Below are 26,342 nucleotides of genomic sequence, written 5' to 3' on the forward strand. Positions count from 1 at the left end.
GTGACGTCACAGTTGCTATGCACAGCTGCACCCCCCACCGGCGCGCCGGTTGCTAGGAGGGAAGGAAGTTGCACCGCTGCGCCGAGGAGAGGCCACAGTTGGCACAATTCCAGTGCACGGACGGGCGTGACCATGAGCATGAGCCATTAAAGGCTTTCGCCTTAATAGAAGCACGAAGTTTACAAATAGCTCTGCATCAAGAACAGATATCGCAGTTCTGTAAATGGCACCCATTTGATCATTGAAAGTGGACAAATTTGATATGTCATTTTATATCTTACGTGAATTTGTTACGTTGTGTACAAGAGTTCAGCAAAAGTTGTATTTTCATATTACTAAATTTTTGTTAGATTCATGTGTAACATCAATTTTGTCCACTTTAGATGTAATATTATATGCAATTCACAGAATTGTAATATTGTTTTTCATTGCTGAGTTAGAGTTGTAAATTGATAGTTTCGTTTTCTGAAGATTCTCTATTATTGCCAATGTTTAATTAAAAAATTGACGACCTAAATAAAAAATTCGAAACCAACAATCACTAGGTGTCAAGTTTTTCTTTTAAATGCAACAAGCCTCGCCAAATTTGGTGCAGTGGTTGCAGAAAAAATGAATTCTCCTTTTACATGTATTTATATAGGAACACCCGAGCTAAAGCTTCCTCTTAAGGAATTTAAAAACGCCTCAGGGAGATTTAAACTCTCTAAGGGACACTCCTTCAGCAGGCCACATTCATGTTCATCCAGGTTACATGCCCACCTTGAGCCACTTGCCTCTAAGCAAAGTGAAAGACTTGATACACAGTCTTGCTCAGTTCTTCCAGTTGAATGATTTTAATCTCCTTACTTAACTCACTTTTCTTCTTTCGTACAGGTCTACATCATGGAAACTGTGCAAAAATACTCATCACAAAACCACTTGTACATGACCACTTGTCCATGACCACTTGTACATGACCATGACACAAACAGCTGGATCAGAGCCCGTATTCACAAAAAGTTCTTATGCAAAAGCTTTCCATAAAAGCAGATGCTAGCCAATCCTGTTGCTGGACATATGTAACGAATGCGGCTGGCCAATGGCGAACAGCACTTACGCACAAAAAACTGTGAATTCGACCCCAGGTTCATTTCAAATAGTATGTAACAAGGGTCTTACAAAAGACCAAAAGCAGGTAAGCGAAACAGGCACTCGTTTATTCTTCACTGCTTCAACATGCCTTCGCTACCAATGCCAGTATTAAAAATATTTTTAAGGAAACACACATACATACACACTGGGTGCACTTTGAATATTTTAAGCATGTAGGGAGCACCAACACCATGGAGGAAGACAGAAAGGAGTGATGACTTGCCTACCTCGCAATGCCTCTGGCATGTTCAACCATTCTGCACCTAGCTTTCTACAATGCCCTTTTCCACGGCTAGCTTCCCCTCTTCTTTGGGCCTTTGTAAAATTCTCTCCACCCCCTTTCTGTCTCCACAGTTGTTAACACTAAATCTGCACGTCACTGTACAGACAGCACAGCATGAAAAAAAAAAAAAAAGCAGATCCAATGCACCTATATTGGAATCTATGTAAATCGAAGCTTTCGCAAAGTTGTTAAATGGTATAAGACTGTTCATCTTCTGCACTGAGTTTGTCCGCATAGCAGTTACGTGCCTGCCCAGGAAGACATGACACCCACCATGCAACCCACGTAAGTGTGGATTACACTGCCTCCGGTATTATCTCACTTTGCTCTGCAAGAAACCAACCTACAGACACACCAAACCCCGGGAACAAAGGCACAGGAAGCTTCACTTTAATGAAGGAATTGTGCACTTGACCACACATATATACAACACATATATTTGTTGCAGAGCAGATATTAGATATTGTTTGCTGTTTCAATACATTATTCTGTAGAGAACAGAGCTGTCCAGCAACACATATGTAGTGGTAGCACTATATATATATGTTGTATGTATATAACCAATATGTCGTACGAGTGCTCTGTGTGAGCTATTCAGCAACACAACAGCAGCAGCCTTGATCAGCAAAGCTCAGGAGGGTGCGCAAAGCTAGTTTCACTTTAAAGAATTCCTCACGTAATAAAGTGATTTATCAAGAGTACTGTCCTATGCGTGAGCTATTCAGCAAGACAGCAGCAGCCACAGTGAGCAATGTCCAGGAGGGCTTGCAAAAAAAAAAAAAAAAAAAGCTTTGCTTCTTAAAGCATTGGCTGCATATGTGCGTGCCTTACTGCAAATGGCATGAAAACAAAAAGCAAGGTAGTGCTACGTCAGTACACTGCATGCAGAACCGAAGCCATCATTTAAGACATGCTTTTGAAAGTAGCTATCAGCAAACGTGAACAAGTCGCGCTGTTGACCTGCTCTGTTAAAAGGAGTAGCGCTGGCATTACGATCGCTTGTACCTTCTTAAGCAGAATGTCATGTACAGTTGACCAATTATTTAACAGTACCGTGCGAGTGTCGTATGGCCGGCTGGTCAGCACCTTCTAACAGCACGAAGCGACACGAGATCTACAAGAGTAGTGCATGTGAACCAAATTCACTCGAAGCGCAAGTTTCGTCTGCTAGGCTCTTTCCAACAGCATGACACAGCCCCTGGCATGATTAACTAGGTGCAAGCTCCTTGGCTTATCGGAGATAACTGCTTCCATTGAACTTGGTGCACATGCGCTACCCTTGCTGATGTCGTTGCTTTGCGCACTTAGAAGGCGCCGACTAGCCGACCAGTCGCCGCTCGCGCGGTTCTGTTAAAGAATTGGTCAACTGTACATACAGCATCTAGTCTTCTCCACTGTAGTAGCACTAAAGCATTGCGCTTTATCTGCTTCCTATAGTCCCTGCGAACGCATTCTTCTGGTTTTAGGGGTCTCGCATGCACGGTGACCACACTATGCTCTGGATCATTTCCTTTCATTTCAAAAGCAAATATGACTCCTTGAGGCACATTACCTCTGTAGCCACCATCGTGCTGTCACGGTATCAACGACGCATGGAGGGTTAGGTCTCCACAGACGCAAGAGATGTGCAGTACGTTTCACTTCAAAAACGACAAAGCCAAGTGACACACCCTCAGGTTTTGCCCAATCAACTCTGCAGCGGAGCCAGGGCAGCATGCTGCATTCTACTGCTGGTATGAGCATTGCAAGCAGAAAAACTAGCGTTTCTGCTGAAAAACACACGCCAGTGGTTTTCCGTCGCTCTCGTACCTCACACACCATCAAAATATGACACCTACAATGTAGCTGATGGTGCTGTTCATCATGCCAGCATTGTGAGATGCCTGGTAGCTGCCAGGGTGCTGTTGTCTTGCACATTGCATCGTGGCAACATGTCGTCCCTGCATATTACAATACTGTCCAAGGAGTTCAAGCGCAACACTAAGCCTTGATCGCTTTCTGTGTTTCGCTCTTTTGGCGAAACTGCCAATTTTTCTTTTTTCTGTTCGCAACATTTTCTGACATGAAGAGCTTACACTTGTATGGCATAGCACCAAAATGAAAGGATGCACTTTCAGAATTTGCCTGAGGTGTGCTCGGTGGCCCTAGTGTTCCTACATATACATGCGAAGAGCAGAGCTGTGCAAATGTCCACATCTTGTGACTTTTTTATATGTGAAAGCCACTTCTCACGCTTTTAGGAACCAGGCTAACAAGTGTCAAAAGAATCTTAAATGCTTTATCCCCACTGCTACTATTATAAGGAAGCTCAGATAACCCTTATTCATGGTACACATAAAGTTTACCTTCTTGAAAGCAGTGAAGATACTGAACTACATAATATGTGCCACAGAGTTTAATCTCTGCGGCAACATTGTCTTTACCTGGCAGCAGATGGCATGACTACCCTTTGCACCAGTGCTTTCATTGGTTATGCTTCCCTGCTGTTGTCATACTTTTGCTTATTTAGAACAGGACAAGCAAATACCGTAATTAAAGTCGAAAAAAAAAGTTCTCCATTGATTACGATAAGTAATGCAAAATTTAAGCGCACTCCATACAGGTTTTCATTTCGCAGGTTAATATTTTGTAATAAGACTATATTGGTATATGGTTTATTTTAGGAAAAGAACGCTGTGAGTAGCATGGCTGACACTGCCAATCAGTCTTGTGCGGCACATTGCAAACGGGGCTAAGTGTGGTGCGACTGCCTCGTTAATCGGAAGATCGCGAGAGGCAGCGCGTGGGTGATGCATGGGCACGATTGACAGCAGCCGCCGCAGACAGGCCTCTGTTAACGCAGCATTTTGTTTCCATACGAGCGACGTGCACTACTCTGCCGTCATATCGTAGCCATTGTCGCGACACAGCCTGTCTTGCGTGGCACTACGCTTTTCTTCTCACGCTTTTGTTCCACCAACGACGAAACCAGCCCTTCGTTGCGAGAAATTGCGCCACCAGTGTCAGCGGTGACAACACCCAAGGGAAGCATTACATCTAGCCTTACTCGTAACCGCTCGCCATCGCCCCTTGCAAGAGCAGTGATCCTCGTCACAAACGCTGGTACTGCAGACTGACCTCAGCAGTTGACACCACGGACGAGCGTAGCCCTCCCCACCTCATACCACCCTGGCCTCCACTCGGAAGCGCAGATGAGATCGCCCACGCAGCCGCGAATGCCTGTGGCTGCCGGCAACTCAGTGCATGCAGAGGCCATTTCCCCTCCGCTCCTCCTCCATTTTCCTCCTCACGCTCCCTTCTTTCATCTCCCGCTATGCTCATTTGCTCGGTTACGAGGTACAATGCCAAGGCACACCAACGCTCAACGCAGGAGAAGGCGCCTAAGAGCTCTGCTCTAAAATTCAGACCCCATGCACTGTGCTATGCAAAGTATTTCGCAGATTATCCAGTGTTGTTTGGGTTCCTGCATCACATTACATGATGGAGCAAATGTGTTTGACAACAGCAGCAAGACAATGGTGATGGCATGATGACTGATGTTTATTGTACTCAAGCAAAGAAACGTTGCCGCCTGCTACTTTACAACTTGGGTCTCTTGCGAAGGTAATACAATGCCGCACAGTACGTCAACTGCATTAGCTGCTAAGAGGAAATGACTGGGGAATGTGGTGAGGACTGGGGTATTTGGGCCATTCCCGAAGGCAATGCAGTCTAACACAGCATCTCAAAGTGCTAGCTGCCAAGGGAAGAATGAGAAAAATTGGCACAGTCTCGCTTTTATAAGCAACTTGTTGATGTGCGACGTGATGCACATGAGAGACAGCGGTAGGACTGTGGTCAAGTGGAAAGTGGGGCACAAGAGAAGTTGCTCTTGCTCATGCTGTGCAATGTGATGCATGAAACAGTCACCTAAAAGAGCTAGTTGGCATTAGCACATGATAAGTATGTGTGTGATCGATCGTAGCGCAGAGCCATGATCCCTACTGGGCTACAGAAAACAGTGCTTCTTCCTCTCATAAGTCACTCCCTCTTTCAAGTATGGTTAGACCACTAGACCATCAGGCTGTGCTGGGAGACCTATGTTCGAACCCACCACTGCACACTTTGTTTTATTAAAAGGCCTGAAACGATGCAAGACGGGAACCTATTGCAAAGTGCCTGCAATGTGCCAAAGCACGCTTCGCATTGTTAATTTAAGACACATCATACTTGTGATGGTAGTCTTTGCTGAATACACTGAAAATCAGGCAATGTGCAAGGGAGAAACTTTTGTGCGTGTGCTCCCAATAGTGATGCAATGAACAGGTGCAGTTTTAGCTCTGACTACGACTCCATTTCCCTAAAACATTGTGAATTGTAAGGAAACACCGTTGTGGCATGACTGAACATGACAAACAGTAATTTAAGTGTTGATGCTCTCAGCAGCACCAAAACCAGCACAGCATGGACAATGGATCTGTTAAGTTAGCTTTTCGGCTAACTTTAAAGTTCCATGTGACAGCTCTCGGTGAATGGCGGCACATAAGAAAGAGACTCGCAACTTCCTCCCTATTCTAGGTGGCACTAAGGGTACTCATGCCTATGCAGTTTTGAGTGGTCTCAGCCTTTGAAAGGGTACATGTCACCACTGGCTAAATATGCTGGGAAAAACTTTCCGCCAAGTTTAGCGATGTGCAAATCAAACTGGCAGTCTGTCAAGAGTCCACCCAGATCATGTTGCCCATGATCATGACAGTCATGTTGCTCACAATCGTTTGTGCTGTGTGATTGCTCCCATATATTAAATGAACTTTGCTCCCAGCCACCAAGAAAAGATAGCATATGTGAACTCTACATTGCCATGTAGTTAAACAGATTAATAAGAGCATTCTTTATTACCAAAAACTGTGTAAAACATATTAAAAGCTAGAGCAAAAGAAGGGCTCAATGCACTTCATGTTCTTGAAACGAGATGATGCTACCAAATGTATGCATCTATGCACTATGCTCAAGAACATGTTGCTTTCAGCGTCTCGTGCAACACGCAATTATAAATAAATTTTGTATGTTAAAATAAAGGAAGACGGCAGCGTAACTATTGAAGGCATTTACAGGTTTCTTGCGCATATTACAAAATGATTAAATTAACCGCATGCCATCATTAGCATATATCTGCATGTAACAAAAGAGGTACCAAAGCGACACACCCTCCAGTCAAACTGATAATCAAAATTATGGTCTGCCAAATTTGGAGGCAAATAGCAGCAGAACTTCTGGAAATGTTACCACCCTCAAACAGCGCTTGAGTGAGTGTAAATGAAGGCCCCTTAGGTGGCCTGAGAGCGTGGCACCAGTGTGTGACTTATGGTAACCAACGCCATAGATTCCTGTCCTTTGCCTTAGAGCCGCTCAATCGCATTTTCCGCTCACCAGCAAAGCTACTGAAGGTGCGCCGATCAAGGGACTTCAGTTTGCCCAAGAGTGTGGCATCACTGCAGGTATCTGATGGTAACCAAAAGAAGTATTACATAGGAACATCGGCAAAACACAGTGAGTATTTCCGCACTTAAGAAAAGGACTGATGCGCAAGAACAAAATATGCCCCTCAGCCAGCTGGTTTGTGTCGACATCTTGAGCTGGCAGGGATTGCGTGAAAGGCATGTCATCTACAACCGCCAGCTCGTTATTTGCAGCTGGAAGAAAGCGCGACAAGCCCATAGCAGCGCCGAGAGCTAGGGGTTGACTGAATGGATGGATTTGATGACCATACCATTCGATATGTGAAGTGGCCAGCGCCACCGAGATTGCTATGTTTACCATTCTGCTGTGTGAACTATCACTCCTTAAGGGCTGTATACTGCATTAACAAACCATCAACTCTTAAGATTTAATTGACTAAAAACTAATGCTATTTCATTCTGCAAGTTCCCTACACGTATGCCACCAATCCTCCAGACGTTTTTTTACTTATTTCCACCGCAGGTTCATTCACCTCTTTATTACTGCCCAAGGCCTGTGTGTGGCATGCCAACTAGATCTTCAGTCACCTCCGGATGCATACTGCAGAATGCTACTAAACTACAATGCAACCTTTATGTAGCTCCATGAATCTTGAATCCACAGGGCACTATTTGGATGGCTTTAGGCAACTTAGCACTCCTGTCCGTCTTACTCCATGGATTTCTTGTTGCGCACTCTAACCAGCGTGCTCGTCTATGGCAGGAATGCCCCTGCCAAGTGCAACTCCAACACCACTGCATTGTGGTCTGGCACACACAACCTAGCACAACACACATAATCACATGCACGAAAACAGTCACCCAGCAACCTTCAAGCAAGAACTGTCAACACTAATGGCAGTGGCAATCCAGTACCCAAAGGATCATGCCCCATTGTTGTCCTAATGCCCCCATCATGAGTATGGGCATACAAATAAAAATATATAAGCATGTGCCACACAGACATCCTCTACATTAAGGAGTTTGGAAATACTATACAAATCTACATGTACACACACCTCAGAGAAATGTACACAAACAGATCGCTGAGCACCACAGACCTAGAGTAGTGCAACTGTGGTCAGCCATGCAATTGATGACACTGTACACCCACGCAAGCATTTAGATCTAACTCATTCTTGAGGCACAGGGTGTGCACTGCCACAAAAAGTATGCTAGAGATCATCTTTGTTGGTCAGGCTTGGTTTTTGGAATAATACATGACCAAGCAATGGTGAGCCAGTAGTACCTGTACACCAACAATTTTCCTCCAGCACCCTACTACTATTCCTCCAGCTATCCATGTGACATTTATTGTCCCAACTTGCCTAACAGCAAGTTCTACAGCAAGTGGAGCAATTAAGTCGAGCTGCAACACCACTAATCGACTTCGGTATAGGCTTTCTGATGCCAGCAGGTACCATGCAACACACTCACTATGGGAGCTCTTCTTTGAAGCCCTGGCTCCTGTGTGACATGACGTGCCAGCAGGCCATATAACACATGCCTCAAGTATGCCATAACCTATGAATGGCTCACTGGTGGGTCCTGGCATTTTCCTGAACTCAGAGGTTCTTCATGACAACTGCAACTGGTTTCAGCAAAATTCTTTTCTGCAATGTGGGACACAGCTGGAGACTCACTGCCAGGTGGCAGTGAATACCCCACATGCACAAAACGTGACACAGTGAACTTGAATCTATCAGCAAAAGAGCTCGGGTAGCCTTTGCTGCGAAAATTCAAGCATCAAGGAGAGAGATGGAAACAGGCAACAGCAAAGAACGGACTCTCACACCATGCCACTTTCTTCTCTGCATGCCTTTAAGGGTCACACGACTAAATTCTGCAAATGGGATGACAAGAAAGAAGTTGGGAGTCACAATCTAGCCACCCATGCACAAAATTTCCACAGTGAAAACAAAAGTGGACCGTGCCTCTAGCACAGATGCTTTCAATTTCCGATTTCAGAAAACTACTGTAATTAATGAAGGTTGGCTGGTACATAAGTGTCATGCAAAGAACATGCCTAAACTGGCTTTTTTTTATTTTAAAATTTTTTGTTACCAGGCTTTGTAAAAAGACATCTGTGGCATATCGCACAAATCTACTCATTGATGTGGATTACTCAAAGAGGCTGCCATTATTTATACTGGAAATGTAAATGCATAATTGAGTAATTAACAACACCTAGCAATTTAAAAAATTTCAAAAATACATTTTAAAGTAATCACTTAAGAGCCCATATTGCAATGCTCGAATTAAAGCCAATCATTTCACAAGGCACATCCACTTGGAATGAATTTTGAAACCAGCGCCTGTTTTGAGAGAAGTGCTGTCATACTTGCAGTACATATGCACTGTTGTTCCATTTTTTCCCCCAAATGTCTCTTGATGCTGTGACGCTCGAAAGATACCAAAAACTAATGCATTTTGTTGCAGAATGCGTATTTTGAAACTGGTCTCTCTCTCAGAATTCTCAGGACATATCCAAGTGGATACGGCTTTGAAGTTACCGGCTACAATTCGCAAATTGCAATATGTGCCATAATGTAATTAGGTTAAAAGTCTATTAGCAAAGTTTTGTTAATTAGTCAGATTCACTTTGATTTTTCATGCAAATAATGTCTGCCTCTGAAAGTAATCTAGCTCAAGAAGCAGAATTGTGCTACATGCCACAGGTGATTTTTAAAAATTCTCCTGATTTAAGAAGAAAAGCACCATAAAAGAAAAAGAGCAACATCCCATGTGCATCAGTGCTAAAGGCAGTCACATGCATAAAAAAAATTTTAACCCCCCAGAGCACCATGTTGCTGCTCCTTAATGCACCTTTCATAAAACAACATGCAATACACACTTAAACGGGCCCTGAACCACTTTTTATCAAAGTGGAGAAAGGCATCTGAAGTGAAAATAGGCTATTTCAGAAATACTTTGCCGCAAGAAGTACTTCCAATGCGTTCAGCAGAAGCGGAGTTATTGTCAATCGAACAAGGCCTCCACCATGCTCCCGTCCATTCTTCAATGCCTAGCAGTGCGATGGCTACGGTGCAGTGGGGCGTGCCCACAACGCTTCACCTTCTAAATGTCACCGTGGTGCGCAGTTCAAATGTCATTTTGGATGTTAGTGCAGACGCCACGACTTCAGCTTTTGGTGCCTACGACGCGCTACACATAAGCCAAACGTGGTTGCCCTCAGCAAGCGGCAGTGCGCTTATCCAGTGGACTCGGGACGGCACCCCATGGTGGCCGCGGTACCTATGCCATGTAGACGACCACAGCTTGATGTCAGTTATCGGGCAGTAGCAGCCGTCTAAGGGAATGACGATATAGGTCGTCCGACGACGAAATAGTGCATCTAGAATAGAATGAGGACCAGGCCTTCTGTTGAAAGGAGAGCGTTTGAGAGAAAGGAGACTTCGTGATCCGCTTGCGAGCTCTACGCATTACGTACGACAGCAAAACTTGGCTGAGATGTTCACAGCAGCATATGCTACCCGCGTACTGTGTTATTTCACGAAGCCCGAGGGGTGGTTCAGGGCCCCTTTAAAATGCAGCACTACCTTTTGGTAATATTGGTAATACACCAATCTTCTGCGGTTGCCATCTCGAAATATTCCTTTTAGGGGCTGGCACGTGACTGCTTTATTATAAGCAATGAGTCAATATGGTCTTCATTTTCATCATGGAGCTTTTTTCCACTTCTACATTTTTTTTGTGCTTTGTAAAGAAATGTGAGCACTGGCACTTGGAAGCATTCAAGAGCAGTACCAGAAATAGAACAGAGTTTCAATTGTGTCATATCACATAGATGTGCAGCATAACTGAATTCAATTAGCACCTTCACATCGTTTACTTGTTCAGTTAAGTGCTTTGCACCTATGCATGCTCTTTTGGGCAGATAATAAGGATAAAAAGTATGATTATTTATTCTTCATAACGACTAGATAAATTGAACTGCGGGGGGTGAATATCTAGTCTCATACTAAACCTATCTAGACAAGTTTTACAGACAGGAAATGCAAGCATCTGCCATCAAACCAAGCTCTTGTCATGGTTTTATCAGCTTTCATGTCAAATTGAGATGCATCAGTAAGTATCAGAGTATTGAATTAATCGCACAGCCTCTGTTTAACTCCAAGGAGGTATAAAACAATTTAAACTAGTTCCTGCCTATGTGTTAAATAAAAAAATATGTAGACATTTCAGCATAATCTGATGCTAGGGATGTGCAAATGTTCATAAAATTATGAATATGAGTTGAATGCATCTTTTTTTTACAGCAAAGCTGTTAGCCTCTAGTTGGTTGCGATTTTTCGTGGGCTCATGCTCACCCAAAAAGAATGCTGCTACCTAGCGGCCACGGCCACTCAGACACCTCAAACGGCAGCTGGAAAAGGGCTTTGTCTTTCAGTTTCTACATAAAAGAATTATGTTTTCTCATATATTTGAATTATAATCCGAAGATATCATGTCTGTAGCTTGTCTGTAAGTTGCACTTTACAAATTTTCTGACGCAATTTACTTTGAAAAATTAAATTAGTCCGAAAACAGACTTGCGCTTGGCAGAGCGCCTAGGACAATGAGGATGTATGCTGTACTTCCGCACACGTGTGTGCACGCATGATGTACGTGTGCACACAATGTATCTGTCATTGATGCGTGGGCACTCTGCCCTTTGCATCTGTTGCACAGGGTGCGCTGCGACTGCAATTGACGTTATGGCAAACACTGTCCAAAAAAATTCAGAGCCCTTCCACTATGTGAAGATGGAAGACCAGCGAAGCTGTTTAGTGCACGACAACAGAGGTGACCCAGAGTACTGAACCAAGGTATGAACATATTGTCCTAATCTGTGGTCATTGTAGCGATTAGGCACGCACACACATTTGCATATCACTTCTGTTATTAAATGTATACGCCTCGCAAGAGAATGAATGACTCATACCCCCATCAACATGGCCTCCCCATTACAACAACAGGAGTGAAATTCTACGCTGGAATGATGAGCGGCAACGAAGCCAGCTGTGGAAAACGATGAAGCTCAAGCCATTGCTGATGAGGATAGTTTTTTGCACAACGGAGCCAGCTGTGGAAGAAGACGACAAACACGTGAGCAGTGGCACTAGCGCATTTGCGCGGTTGGCGCCAATAATGTTTTAAAAGCGAGGTCTGTCTGAGTGGCTACAGCCACTCAGACAGACATCGCACGGCAGCTGGGAAAGTGCCTTTTCTTTGAGTTTCCGCATAACAAAATTATGTTTTCTCGTATATTCAAATTATAATCCGAAGCCATCAGGTCTGCAGCTTGTGTGCAAGTCGTACTTCACAAATTTTCTGATGCAATATACTTTGAAAAATTCCATTAGTTCAATAACACACTTGCGCTTGGCAGAGGGCCTAGATGAATGAGGATGTATGCTGCACTTCCGCACACATGTGTGCATGTGTAACATACTTCACTTGTGGTGATGGCGCTTGTCTCACGTCGTCTAACGTCAGTACTTGTCTAACATCAGCAACAGCTTCGCTGTACATCCACTTTCACAGGGTGGAATGGAGGCGGATTTTTCCCTTCAAATTTTGAATGTATCCGACTTCACATATTCAGTTATTGCCAAACATGCAGGTTACGGCATTTGCTGCCATGCAAAAAGGCCCCTGCAGATAGGTCCACCATCCGTTCCTCTAGTGTGCCAGTCGCAAGCTAACCAGGAACTGTATCAAAGAAACCTCTAAACAGTGTTGTTTAAAAAAAAAATAATACACTTTCTCTTTGCCATCATTCCTCTTCTTTTTCTCTCTGTGCACGCATCAGCGCAAAGGATGCCACAAAGGCACCCATTGAGTCACTGATGTGGCCAGTGATAACATGAGAGCAGAGCACAAAGGTAGAAACCTCTTTTACTTGCAAGGCCGTGCCACGGTGAAATGCAGCCAGTACATGGATAAGAAGTGCAGCAGGAGGTAGTCATGTATATAATTACTTTTCTCTTTTCGGTTCATTTTAAAGTAACAAAAATTGCAATCTTCAGTTCAAGTCCAGTTCACACAAAAACATTGTTTTTATTACTATTCAGCGCTTTTTCTACACCAAGCCAATACCTCTTCGTCCCCACTCAAGGAAAAAAATTAATAAATTAGGCATGCATATAGACAGAAACATGCAATAGGATGGAAAGTTAGGAGAGTTGGTTAAGAGCGTTTTGCAACAACAGTGCAAACAGGCAGCACACAAAGGCGACAAAGGCCGTGGGTCAAGCAATGACTCACAACTAAGTTTTATTCATACACAAGGTCATTTATGCACACACATATATGTAAAGAATTTTGATATGATACTGTGTGTACATACCTTGTTGTGTATGAATAAAACTTAGTTGTGAATCAGCACCTGTCCCGTGGTCTTTGTCATCTTTGTGTATTGTCTGTTTGTGTTGCTGTTACAAAGTGTAGATAGAAACGTCTCTCTTCTCTGTGCATGAATGGTGCCTCTGTGCACTAGTACATGCTCTCTCTCTCCGTTTTATTCCTCATACAAAAATAATGAAGTGAAGTTCACAACTGTGTTGTACATGTCAGCTTCTTTTTTCTTTACCTTATGCCTTAACAGTGTTTTCATGGAATTGTAACGCAAGCACTTGCATCATAATTAGTTAAGCTCATGATCACTAAAAAAATTATTTAACATGCACCTTCACATCATTGATGCAGACACAAAATTAAAAATGGTTGAAGTGCTTTGATTGCTTCCACGAAAAAGGACAGCCTGAGAGCATGAACTAAGCCTACAAATCACTGGTGCGGTGAATTTTTGTTTGTGCTTTTTTCATGTGATCCTTCACTACACAACTGAAACGGCACTTGTTTGCCCCTGCAGAAAGCTTTTGGCAACCATTACACCTTAGGCAATTGCACAATCATTTAAGCTTGCCCACCAATGTTTGGTCGTGTATGCTTAATGTGCAAATTTGGTGCGAACATGGATCTAGCCTGCCTTTTGTGGCAAAGGTGTAGACAGTGCTTAAGTACACACAGTCAATAAAAAAAAGTTAACAAAATACTGATGTGCCTGAGCACCACTACATATCCACATCTCTAGGGTTTGCATTCATACACCAAAAGCCTGAAGTAAAAACATGGCGGCAGTGACCCGGGTTGCCCAGAGTTTAGTTAATTCTGGGCAAGCAAGCAAGGTCCCCCTTTCTTCTCGTTCAAGCAAGTACAAGTGTTTTAAGATATGGACAGCAGTTTAACCTTACTACCTGTCACAAAGAATTGCATGAACACGGGGCACAAGGCCCAATATACAAACTATAACACTCTCCGACTTGCCTTAAATAAAATTGTAAATTTACAAGTGCAAGCCACTCTTTCAAGCTCCCACGCTCATACATCGGCTCAGAAATTCACCACATGGTACATAATAAAAGGGCCCCTAAGCAGCCTTTCACATTTGTTGGCTAACTATTACAGCTCCTGGGCGTCCCAGGGTGCTCGTAACATTGAAGGTGATAGGATTCTTGCCAAGAGTGGAGCCAACCAATGTCACACCAAGCAATATCAAGAACATGAGCTTGCTGCACTGGTCATCAGAATGTTTATGGGAGCTAGTGCTGTCAGCTGACATAAATTGTGCACGCAAAACCACTGAAGCCAGGAGCGAAGACAAGCTTTTCTGCACAGCCAAATGACATGTGATGCAGAGCTCCGGCACAGGTGCGAAATGCGCTGAGAGTCAATGGAAAACAGCATTGTACTGGAGGAGGCAGGAACACAAGCTGAACTTGCTTCAGACTTTCGTAAACCTGCTACTGCTTCAAATAAAAAATTATTTATGCAAACAGCCAAGAACTGCACTTTAGAAAGGTGTACAGGCCCCTTAGAACAACTGTGGCATTGTCTCCATCAAAAAGAAAGAAGAAAAAAAGGGGGGGGATGAAATGCACTGTTAAACCTCGTGCATGAGAGGTATAAAATTACTAATATTAACAAGCCTGCACCTTCAATGTCTACCTAAAGGCATGTGTGCTGGCACAACTTTGGGACCTTTGCTGGAGGATGCAAAGACTCCTCATCATCTGACAGTATTGTGATGACGTCTGCCTCGGGTGAAGACCTTTTCTTGAGGCTGCATTCCTGCTTCTTTGTGGGTAGCTGAGGCACTTCTTTGTGGCTACCTTTGGTTCCACAGCTTGTCTCAGTGCCAAGGAGTAAACTTTTCTTGCCCAGGCCTGTGGCTAGCGAGCTGTCTCGACAATCAGCTCTTTCTTCCACATGCAGTCCACCTGCAGAATACAAGAGCAGTTTCTAAGCTTGGGAAACCCAGGACAGTTCTTTGTGGCCACCTTCATTCATATCCTGAGCTCACATGGTCAACAGGACATAAGTAACATGGTAATATCTCAACCAGTTGTATGGATAGAAAGAAATTGTTTTTATACCCAAATGGCCCTTTTAGAGAAACATGGAGAGTGTGGCTGAGAGAGACATAATATTAAACATAGGTCGGCATACTCGCTCCATATTCAATTTACGGGCTTGAGACAGAGTTAGCAAGTGACAAAGGGTGAGCACCGGCGAGTTTGAATGGATGCAAGTATGAACAGGAGTGAGTGCCTGTTAATGCGAGTACAAACAAAAGTCAGTGGTGATTTTAACCCCTTCTGTGCCTTGGACATTGAGTAGACCATAAATATGATCGCTTTGGCGCAAACAAGGAAGAACGGAAGGGAACAAGGGGAGCGCACTTGTTCCTTGCGTCTCTTCCTCCCTTCCATCCTTCCTTGTTTGTGCCAAAGCGATCATATTTAAGGTCTACTCAGCTATATGAACCGACTAGCCCAGCAACATGTACTCGTGCCTTGGACAAGCTGGCTTCGCCAATGCATTTCTGGTAAAAATGGTCATGGATGAGCTCAGCTTGTCAATGGTACTTTGCAGTTTCTAGAAATGCCATGGACGAGCCTAGTTTTGTCTCTACGCTTAGTCACGCTTTTGGCAGGTGATATAACACACAATTCATAGGACATCGCAAGCAGAAGCAAATTTCTCCTTTCTTAGGAAGTAACACATGTTGGCAACTAGTCTCTCTAAAAATAATTTTGTCATTTTTAGTCAGAATCCAGGATAACAGCCTGGTCCGAAAGGGGTTAATAAGAGGCAAATATGAATGCGAGTATGTATGTAAGCGAGTGCCGGTGAGTGTGAATGGAAGTGACTATGATGAATGTAAGTGTTGGTGAGCATGAGGGCACAAGTAGGAATGTGAGCATGTGCTGATGAGTGCGAGTGTAGCAAGGACTACATAGCTTTAAACAAGTGCAAACAGTAGACTTCTCAAGAATATTATTTCACTACGTGATGATAGACATGTGCATAAAACCAGGATACAGGCATATACAGGGAATTCTGAAATACATGTTAGCGAACCACAAATGCCATGAAAATAGCCATACATGCAACAAGCATTAAAACAAGACTCAGAAGATCAATTTATGGGGAAAGCAAAAACAAATAATGGATTGCAGATATCATAATCAAAAAAAGATGTTTCAGTAATTTATTTTGATGCAAAAAAAAAAATTTCACTAGCTCGGATAATGCTACAAGGATAGACCATTGTTCCGTAGGCGCCGCCATATTGTGAACGCAGTGGCGCCGCCTATGAGCAGCGCCATACTGGCTTGGGTGAAAGCGGTTTTTTGCATGGCAGGTATACGCTCGGCGGTAGGTTCTGGCGTTTGTTTTCGCGGTCGTGCGGTCTGTTTAATATGACGCGCGTTTTCTACGTGGTAAACGGTTCTGTGAGACGTGCTGAAGTGGTTTAAGGCGTGATGGCCGGAATTTCTGCTGGCGTTGAGGTGGACGGTACACGCAGCGCGATGTGTGCGTGCATATTTGAGCCTACAATCAGCCTCGGAGATCAATTGTGTATTTCTGAATGTCCCAATCACTAATGTGACCTTATTGCAGTATTATCCTCTATTTCTAAGCTGCGGTTTAGGAGCCATGAAACATACGTGACGATCGTAACAGCGTGGGTACCGTTCTGCTACGATAGGAGTTGTGCTATTATACTTTGACAAGCGTTCAAACTGTTTGCTGCAGGTTTCATTGCGTGACTACTTGGTTTGATGGATGAAGTTTCCGCCCCTGAATAAAATAGTTTTGCCAAGTAATAGCAGCATACCTTACAGTCTGAATTAAGCTTGTCCAACAAAGGGACTGTTTATGAACTGCGCGAGCGTCCTAAGCAGTGGTAGGTGTTGGATTACATATATCTTTGTTCTAAATACCGCATGGTCCAAGCATACGGCATCAGCGGTTATATATTTATAAACATTGTGCGGCGTGACTATGCAAGGTCCTACTATGGCGTTAGTCCGTTTTATCTTGCTTTTTCAAGAAAGAGAATGACAACCGAATTTTTTTTTTTTTTTTCGGTTGTGTTCATTCTGTTCTCTACGACGCACGCACACGTATTACGGAAATTTTGCGCTCAAAAATAGCCATCGCATTCTTTTTATGCAAACCCTCTCATATATTATGGCTGTATACAGGCCAAAAAGGCAATGCCGAAGCACACAGCTTACATATGTATCGTGCTGGTTCACCAACTGCAGTGATCACTGTGTTGAGCAGTGCCATCGGCCTCATGCAGGAAGGCTAGTGTAGACATATGGTAAAGCCTACTAGACTTGAAATGCGCGAGAACGATGCCGGTACATCACAAATATTTGATAGCGCCTGCCGCTTAGATGTTTCGTGCTTGCCTTAGGTTGGCCGTGCACAAGCATGCGCTCTTATGCTTTATGTTTTGCTCCCTACGCCAAGCGATCAGAGAGTGAGCTGATTTACCACTTCATGCTGCTAATACAGAGACACTGGTTTTCTTTGTTGAATTAAAATCTATATAAGCAAAATAGTTCACAACACACACACACCGCGACTGATAATGTGCGTACACTGCGGCTGATAAAGCGCGTCACATTTTTGCGCCCCCAAGAGATATTTCCGCCTACTGTAGTTACCGATCCACCGAAAGGCTTCCCTAACGACCTTATAAGAACAGACATAGCGTAAATTTCACAAAGTACCATCTAAAACATTTTGAAATCGTTCCACAGCACGAAACAGCAATACTTTCAAGCAGCGCCACGCCGGATCGCCCAAGCCAGAGAGGAGGAAAGGCTCTCCGCGCACCCTATCCTCCTCGCCCGATGAAACAGTCTGAATAAGAATTAAACAAAAAAGCAACAAAAAGCTACTCTAAAACACTGTTACAAAAAGAAGCCTAAAATGCAATGCACTTTTATTTTTACAGTATATGTTTAGAGTGCACTATTAATTATGCGTCTTTGAATGTGATTCCACTCGCCGACTGTTAAATGAAAAAATGAGAACTATAGCAAACTTTGCTTGCATGGCCAATACAAACACATATATGTCTTGCAAGAGTAATTTAGCTAAGCTGTGTAGTCAGTTGGGTTGTGCTACACATTGCGGAAAAATGTGGGACAAACTATTTTTCTTGCTTATTGCAATGGCCCTTCAACACAGCCTTCAGCAGAGCTCCTGATGACAGATCTGGAACCAGCAAAGCATATTTACCACTACAAAAAAAATGAGTCCTCCTCAGACCTTTGGTACCCAATTGGCTGCATGCATTTAATAATTTTCATGATTAATTCAGAAGTGAGTGTGTAAGTATTCATAGTGTATATAGTGAGATGCATGCAGAACTGTATAGAAATGGTTTAGGCGCAGTACTGCTGTCAGCTTTTGTAAAAGTTCCCACTAATTTAGTCTATAGATTGTTGTTTTGTCACAGCCGACGAAAAGCACCAGCCTTTTGAATACCATGAGTTGAAACAAAAACGCAGTATGCATCACCAACATGCAAACCTACCATGCAGTGTTATAATTATCTTTGTGTTTAGACCAACAAAAGGTTGTGCGGATCCCATGCGATGTGAGAATCAATGTAAGTGAAGCTTTCTGTGCTGTTTGCTTTGATTGATGATAATTAGTAGTGATGCTGACAGCAAATGTTTAATTTCTTCAGTGTTTAGTGCAATATGAGAATAGTGAGATGATAGATGTTACCTTACATGCACCACTGCTGTTTGTCTGCGTAATACACAGAACACACAGGGAGATGTGTTTGCTTGAGGCATTGTTGTGCGCCACTGTTTACAACCTATGAGGGGGTTGAGCATCGTCACTGCCTCAGATGGCACATTGTATCACGGCAGAATTGTTGGCAGAATTATGGGGCTGTACGTGCCAAAACCACAATCGAATTATGAGGCACGCCGTAGTGGTGGACTCCGAATTGATTTTGATACCCTGGTGTTCTTTAAAGTGCAACTAATTCCAAGTGCACGACCGTGTTTCTATTTCGCTCTCGTCGAAATCCGGCTGCCGAGGTGAGGATTGACCCCGTAACGTCAAGCAGTGATATAGCCTCACAGCTAACATGGGGGGGCACAGACGTGTTGATTTGATGTGCAGTGCCTAGAAGGTACGGTGCTTTTATGCAGCTTTGCATCTGCACACCCTGAGTCAGTTGTCTGCTTGACAAATTTGCATGGTGTTTGTTTTTCAGAAATAGCCGAAATGTACAGTACCATACCTCCAGTTTGCTCGCAACTGCAGCCGTGTCTATAGTAGTAGTGTTTTCTTATGTTCTCACGTCAACTTTTCCCTGCCTCACCCTTCTCCCCTGTATGGGAACTGCGAGCTAAGAGTGGCAAGGCTGCTATTCACTTATTCGTGACTGCACTGATTCTACCCATTCACTGCCTCTTCGCCCTGCCCCCTCTCTACCATTCTATCTGCCTCTCCTCAGGACTTGCACGTTAGTAGAAGGGTAAGCGCTGCAGTTTCTGCAGTGCTTTTGTGGGGGGTCATGGATAATTACAGCTGTCAAGAGGCTAATCTGACGACACCCAGGAAGCTCCAGAGTGCAATGTGCACGCATGCAACGCGAAAGAAAAGTCCAAACAAGTTTCTCGCGTCACCTTTCTTCTCTGCCATGCTCTCTCTATGTATATGCACACTCTGAACCAACCCCCGACGCAGCATGCAAGACAGTGGCAGCAGCAGTGGAAAAGTCAAAGGAAGAGGCAAAGAAAGCTTCGCTTGAAAACAGTTTTTATGGCAAGGATCATGAGGAGATGGCTATTTTCTCTACTTACGTGGAGATCCTGCCTTCAGCATCAAACCAAAGTATTTAAAGAAAAAATGGTTTTTGCACGTTTGTAACCTACCAGTCAGTAATAAGAATCGACTTTAAGAAAAGTTATGTCCCTTAGCAGTCTTTGGGTCTGAGGAGGTTAGGAGAATTGTCCTGGATCTTAAGAGGACTGTCAACATAGGATCTTAGAGTATTCATACACTTAATTCAATGATTTTCCAGTGCTTGATCCCTGCTACAAAAAAAATTTGGAAGGTTGGTTCTCCTAAAAAATATTGGTCATGGTATTGATTGCATCATTTTTTTTTTAATTCCTTTAAGACCCCATTACGGGGTATTACATAAGGGATGGGTTACACAGAAATAAGCAGAAACCATGCGTTAATCTACGGTGAAAGGTGATTGGTGACGCTTTCTATGAAGGTGGATGGACAAGGGATGGCAGCGATGTCGCCCAGAAGGCCATTCCAATCAGCAGCTGTACGAGGAAAAAATGACGTAGAAAAAGCAGACCTGAGAGAGTTCTGCTTTCATCAGAGAAAAGGTGCAAAATCTGGTGAGTACTGTGGGTGCTGAATCATGGAACAACCACATGAGTGAATGGCAGCCACTGCTACAGCAGTGCCGGTATATTGTGCTGATAGAGAAGGACCCTTTTATGAGGCACACAGATCCTTTGAATTTGGTGGCGTCCTACAGGCAATCAATCAGGACATCAGTTGGCCCTTTCTACAGGAAATTCACAAGCGAAACACCATTGCAATCCCCAAAGGCCTTAGCCATCACTTTGCCTGCCAACAGAATGAACCAGGCCATCCTAGGGGCTGGAGAGGATGCTTGTTTCCACTGCTTTTGCTGTGGTTTACTCTCATGTTGGAAGTGGTGCACCCATATTTCATGAGCAGTCACTAAGGGTGCAAGACAGTTTGCAGGATGTGCCTTGAACAACTGCAAGTCATCTCCGGACACTGTGCATTGCAACCACTTTTGCTTATATGTGAGCAATTTTGGGACCCACAATGCAGAGACTGGGTGCACATCATGTTTTTTGGTCGGATGCAGTGAACTGCAGTTTTCTATATTTTTTTTCTATCACCAAGATTGTCTGGATGAAGGGTTAGGTATCTAAATTAAATTATGGGGTTTAACGTGCCAAAACCACTTTCTGATTATGAGGCACGCCGTAGTGGAGGACTCCGGAAATTTCGACCACCGGGTGTTTTCGCATGCCCCCATCGATATGCGGCCGCCGCGGCCGGGATTCGAAGGTTAGGTATCTGTCATCATGTAATCTTACATTGTTTTATGGTATGCTCACATCATCTGGCCTGCAGCAACGTGGGTCATCTTATATGCTTATTTTTTTTTTATCCTTGGTTAAATACGGCAGGCCATTTTTTCCACTGTACAATCACAAGCACACGGTGACGTTCCCCAACGTATTGAACATATTCTAATGGATCCCAGCCATAGTTAGCTTCCCTTTCCAGAACAAGAATTCAATCACTGCACATGCTTTCCAAGTTCACCATTTTGGTCTGGCCGAGTGCACTGCTACCCATACCAACGGCCGACACAATCAACATGCGCGTTGTGCATGTACAAATTTTCATCGCACAAATTCTGAAGGACACCTCTGCCATAGATAAAACCTTGGTGTCGGTGTGCACTAATATTTTCTTAGGCTAGGCGGGACAACCCTTGTGCGTAGGGCTACCTGTGATACCCTGTTTCGGTTTCGTAATGGTTATGACCGCTAGCGCCACTCTGCGCCCAACGCTGGAAGTGTACACTGCCGTGTTCCCTTTCCCCTCATTGGAATAAACTCATTCTTCTTTATCTAGTCCCCGACTTGAGCAGTCCGGCTCTTCTTTTGCTGCACTTTGCGCCCCGGCCATTAGGCCTCATGTCGTAGGTCCCGCGTCCGGCCGCCCATCAAAGTCTACTACAAAGTGATGACGAGAATCAATGCTCTCATGCCGTTTTGCTGCCATGGACACCGGTTCCTGCCCGGACACCACTAGCATTCCACTTGTGCAAGGTCCAGCTGTGCAGCATTCCATCGCCATCCACATACTCCAACCTGGAGACGAGGTAAACCTTTTATTCTACTTGCTGCTTGCCTCTATCATTCTACTACTGCTCCTATATGGCTTCCGGCATGCAAGGCACTACAATTACTTCCACTTCTGTTCCGTCAACCTCAACTTCCCCGTCTTTGTTCTCGGTGCCCAGCATGGCGCTCGCACCTCCCATGCCGCCTTTCCTTGCATTACCCGGTACTCCTACGGTACTGTGGTTGACTTGGAAACATCAGGCGACCAGATGTGAGGCACTACAAAACGAAAGGAAGAAGGTAATTTTACTCAGTAATTTAGGCTTTGAGGGGCAGCGTCTCTACTACGACCTGGCCTCACAAATGGAGCTGACAGCTGCGACATTCTAAGATATTCTTCGCTTCTTTGACTGGCATTATGAAGAAAGCACAAATCCCCTGGTACATCGTATTATCTTCAGGGTCAGAAAACAACGACCCAGGGAAGCTTTCCAGAACTTCGTCACCGCATTACAACGGTTAGCGCCTGCTTGTGCGTTCGGCGCTTTGCACAATAAGTCCCTTCGTGACCAAATCTTGCAAGGTGTTGTATCAGCAAGAAACGAGAAAGGTTACTCTACGAAGGACATTCCCTCACGCTCAAGAAGGCCAAGGAAATAGGACGAAGCATGGAGAAAGTTCACAAGAAGCTTAAGGTTTTTAATGGTTCGTTCGTCCATCGCGTCTCGACACCACGCCAAGATGGTGTGGATAACCATAACCATCCTTGCCCGGGTGCGCAAGATGGCGGCCGCCACCACCCTTCTCCCTCCACCCAGCGGGTTCAAGATGGTGCCCAGTGGCATGGCAGACAGTCGCAATTTGAGGAGGCCAGCCAACATGGCGCCCAACCCGAACTTTGCGAAGCAGGTCAAGACATCGCAATCACAGTCTATTGCTACCGATGTGGTTCACCTCACCACATCGCATCCGATCAAGGCTGTCCAGCCAAGCAAGTTACCCGCCGTGCGTGCGTAAAAGTGGGACATTATGCTGCAGTTTGCCGTTCGAGGAACCGAATGCATCGACAGCCCCCTGCGCGAGCTCAGCTTGTTTCCTCTACCACTGAGACCGAATCAGCCACTACAGTCTCGTCTGTGCTTGCAATTCAAGCACCGAAGTCCCGTACAGCAATAATTTCGCTGAAGTCCTCAGTGTGAATATTTCACTCAAAATGCTTGTGGATACAGGAGCTATGGGGTGCGATCTTGTACGCGTTCCAAAATAGAACGGAGGCGGTCCGTTCCACCGAGCCGCACACGACTGGTAAATTTGAACTGTGACGAACGCCATGACGTCAATTGTGACGTGATATCTGCTGTCAATCATTCCGTGTCGTCTGCTATCGGACAAACGCAACGGAACAGACTGCCTATTTCGTGACATAAAGAACGGACCGCCTCCGTTTGATTTCGGAACGCGTACAAGATCGCACCCATAGTGTCGCTGATGAACAGCTCCACGTACGAAGAAGATTTCAAGATTCTTCATTTGTCTCCTTCGAGTCTCAGACTCGAGAATTATTCGCAGCAAGAAATATTACATTCAGAGCACTTTTCTGCGCTCGTCAAGTACCGTAACAAGGCTGCAGTAGGGACATTTCACATAGAGCACTTTTCTGCGCTCGTCAAGTACCGTAACAAGGCTGCAGTAGGGACATTTCACATTACGAACCAAGGCACTTCTCTTCTAGGCCTAGATGCTATTCAAAGCTTTGGGCATTGACATTCAAGGGTCTTTGCTCAGATGTCAACAAGTATTAGGAATTCCAGCTGACCCAAGTGTTCAGCTTTCGTCTCTACCACACAACGCTCTAACAGAGTTCGTCCATCTGTTCTCAGGAGAATTGGGACTTGTAAAGGGGACGTTCGTCTTTGAGCTTCAGTGCAACCAGTCTCAGCGAAACTACGTCCTCTACCTCTGGTTCTCCGTGAGCAAGTCTCCACCGAACTGCATTGCTTGGAATCAGCTGATATTATCGAAAGGGTGTCAGGGTCCAAGTGAATTTCTCCACTCGCTGTGGTTCGGAAGACAATTCCATTCAACTTTGCGTCGATCTCAAGGAACCCAACAAGGCTATCGTGATCAATGCTTTTCCACTACCGAAGGCTGATGAACTGTTGCATCGACTCACTGATGCTGCCGTCTTAAGTTGGACTTACAGTTCGCTTATTATTACGTCTTATTGTCTGTGAAAAGCTGTGAGCGTACTAGATTTATCACTCACGACGGTCTCTTTCACTTCAAGCAAGTGGGTTTCGGATTGGCATCTATGCCTTCTGTTTTTCAGCAAATCATGTCACTCGTGCTGGTACACTGTGCTACCTTGATGATGTTCTTGTGTGGGGTCACACCCAACGTGACGATGATAGAAACTGTCCTGTCTAGGATAAGCAATACAGGCATGCAGCTTAACCACAAGTGCGTATTTCTTTTTAATTATGAGGTTTTACGTGCCAAAACCACTTTCTGATTATGACGCCGTGGTGGAGGACTCCGGAAATTTTGACCACCTGGGGTTCTTTAACGTGCACCTAAATCTAAGTGCACGGGTGTTTTCACATTTTGCCCCCATCGAAATGCAGCCGCCGTGGTCGGGATTCAATCCCGCGACCTCATGCTCAGCAGCCTAACACTATAGCCACTGAGCAACCACGGCGGGTAAATACGTATTCAGTGTCCCAGAATTAACTTTCCTAGGACATAAAATTTCTGCAAACGGCATTTCGCCGATGGATAACAAAATCCAGGCAATTGTGGAGGCACCACAATGTAATGACAAAAAGGCTCTACATTCATTTCTGGACTTCACAGGATATTATGCAAAATTTATCCCGCAGTATGCTGACTTGATGGAGCCGCTAAGGAAACATCTAAGGTAAGGACGAGCCTTTGTCTGGGATCAGGATACTGAATACAGCTTTCAATCGATCAAAGAAGTTCCTGCATCATGTCCTGTGGTACGTATGTTTCAACCGCATCTTCCTATTGTTGTAACGGCTGAAGCTTCAGACGTTGGCTTAGGAGCTGTTCTTCATCAAAAATGTGGAAATGAGCTATTTACAGTGGCTTATGCATCTCGAACGTTCACCTCCACAGAACGCAGAATTTTTGTGGCACAAATTCTGAAGGACACCTCTGCCATAGATAAAACCTTGTTGGCAGTGTGCACAAATATTTTCTTAGGCTAAGGACATGTGGGACAACCCTTGTGCATAGGGCTACCTGTGATATTCTGTTTTCATTTCATAATGGTTATGACCGCTAGCGCCACTCTGCGCCTAACACTGTAAGTGTACCCTGCCGTGTTCCCTTTCCCCTCATTGGAATAAACTCATTCTTCTGTGTCTGGTCCCGAACTTGAGCAGTCCAGCTGTTCTTTTACGGTGCACTTCACACCCTGGCCGTTGGGCTTCATGTCGTAGGTTCTGTGTCCAGCCACCCGTCGAAGTCTACTACACTACGCATAGTATGATACATATGTGCAAAGTTGGGTGTTTCTGTGTTCACCTGCACAATGAACGCACACAAGCCAAGGGGATCGCACTACCACCAATTCAGAAGCACTTATTCCATGCAATGGAACCATCAAGTCCTGGTAATGATTTTATGCTTGGTTGAGAGTGCTAAAAGTGATGAATATGTGCTAGTGCCAGTAACTTCTGGTGAATTATATGGCTGTGAAGATGACCCTCTAAATTTGCCAGCCTGTGGTCAAAAATGTAGTGGGAAAGCAATCCAGTGATTCTTCATAAGCTTCATATTTGTGCAAGCTCAGGCATTGCCACAAGTATCAAGGCTTCCCCGACTTGGACAATAAATGCTTTTGTGCTGGAAGTGATCACCAGACAAGTGAACAGGCCCTGTTGGCTCAACTGCACATACAATACAATATGTTTAAGTGCTTTGTAAGCGTTATAACTGAAATCTGGATAACTGTGCAATAAACTGTGCAATAAAAAAAATCTGAATTTTAAACATTTTCTGGGATGAGTGCTTGCAAGATAACATAAAGAAAACTCACTGTCGCTCATTCATCTGCTGGGCAAAGTACTAGCAGAAGCCTGCGAACGCTTAGCTTGCGTCTTCTAGGCAATAATGATGTAGCAATTCATTTTCCAATGCTATTCTTTGCGTGCATTGTCAGTAGTCCGAACG

General features: G+C 44.4%; 1 protein-coding gene across 8 annotated transcripts in view; it reads right to left on the reverse strand.

Annotated features, from left to right (window-relative positions):
* LOC126547757 (uncharacterized) overlaps positions 1-26,342 on the reverse strand; it is a 201,063-nt gene that overhangs the window by 53,595 nt on the left and 121,126 nt on the right. Inside the window, exon 14 of one of the 8 annotated variants that reach the window (XM_055063423.1) lies at positions 12,774-15,176. The exons of 6 other annotated variants lie outside the window; for them this stretch is intronic. In XM_055063423.1, coding sequence (XP_054919398.1) covers positions 14,905-15,176 — 272 coding nt within the window. In that variant the 3' untranslated portion in view covers positions 12,774-14,904. Of the gene's footprint in view, positions 1-12,773; positions 15,177-18,258; positions 18,478-26,342 lie in introns of those variants that run through there. One more of the 8 variants, XM_055063424.2, reaches the window with a different exon arrangement.

The sequence above is a fragment of the Dermacentor andersoni genome, chromosome 1 (genome assembly GCF_023375885.2).
Source record: "Dermacentor andersoni chromosome 1, qqDerAnde1_hic_scaffold, whole genome shotgun sequence".
Classification (NCBI taxonomy): domain Eukaryota; kingdom Metazoa; phylum Arthropoda; class Arachnida; order Ixodida; family Ixodidae; genus Dermacentor; species Dermacentor andersoni.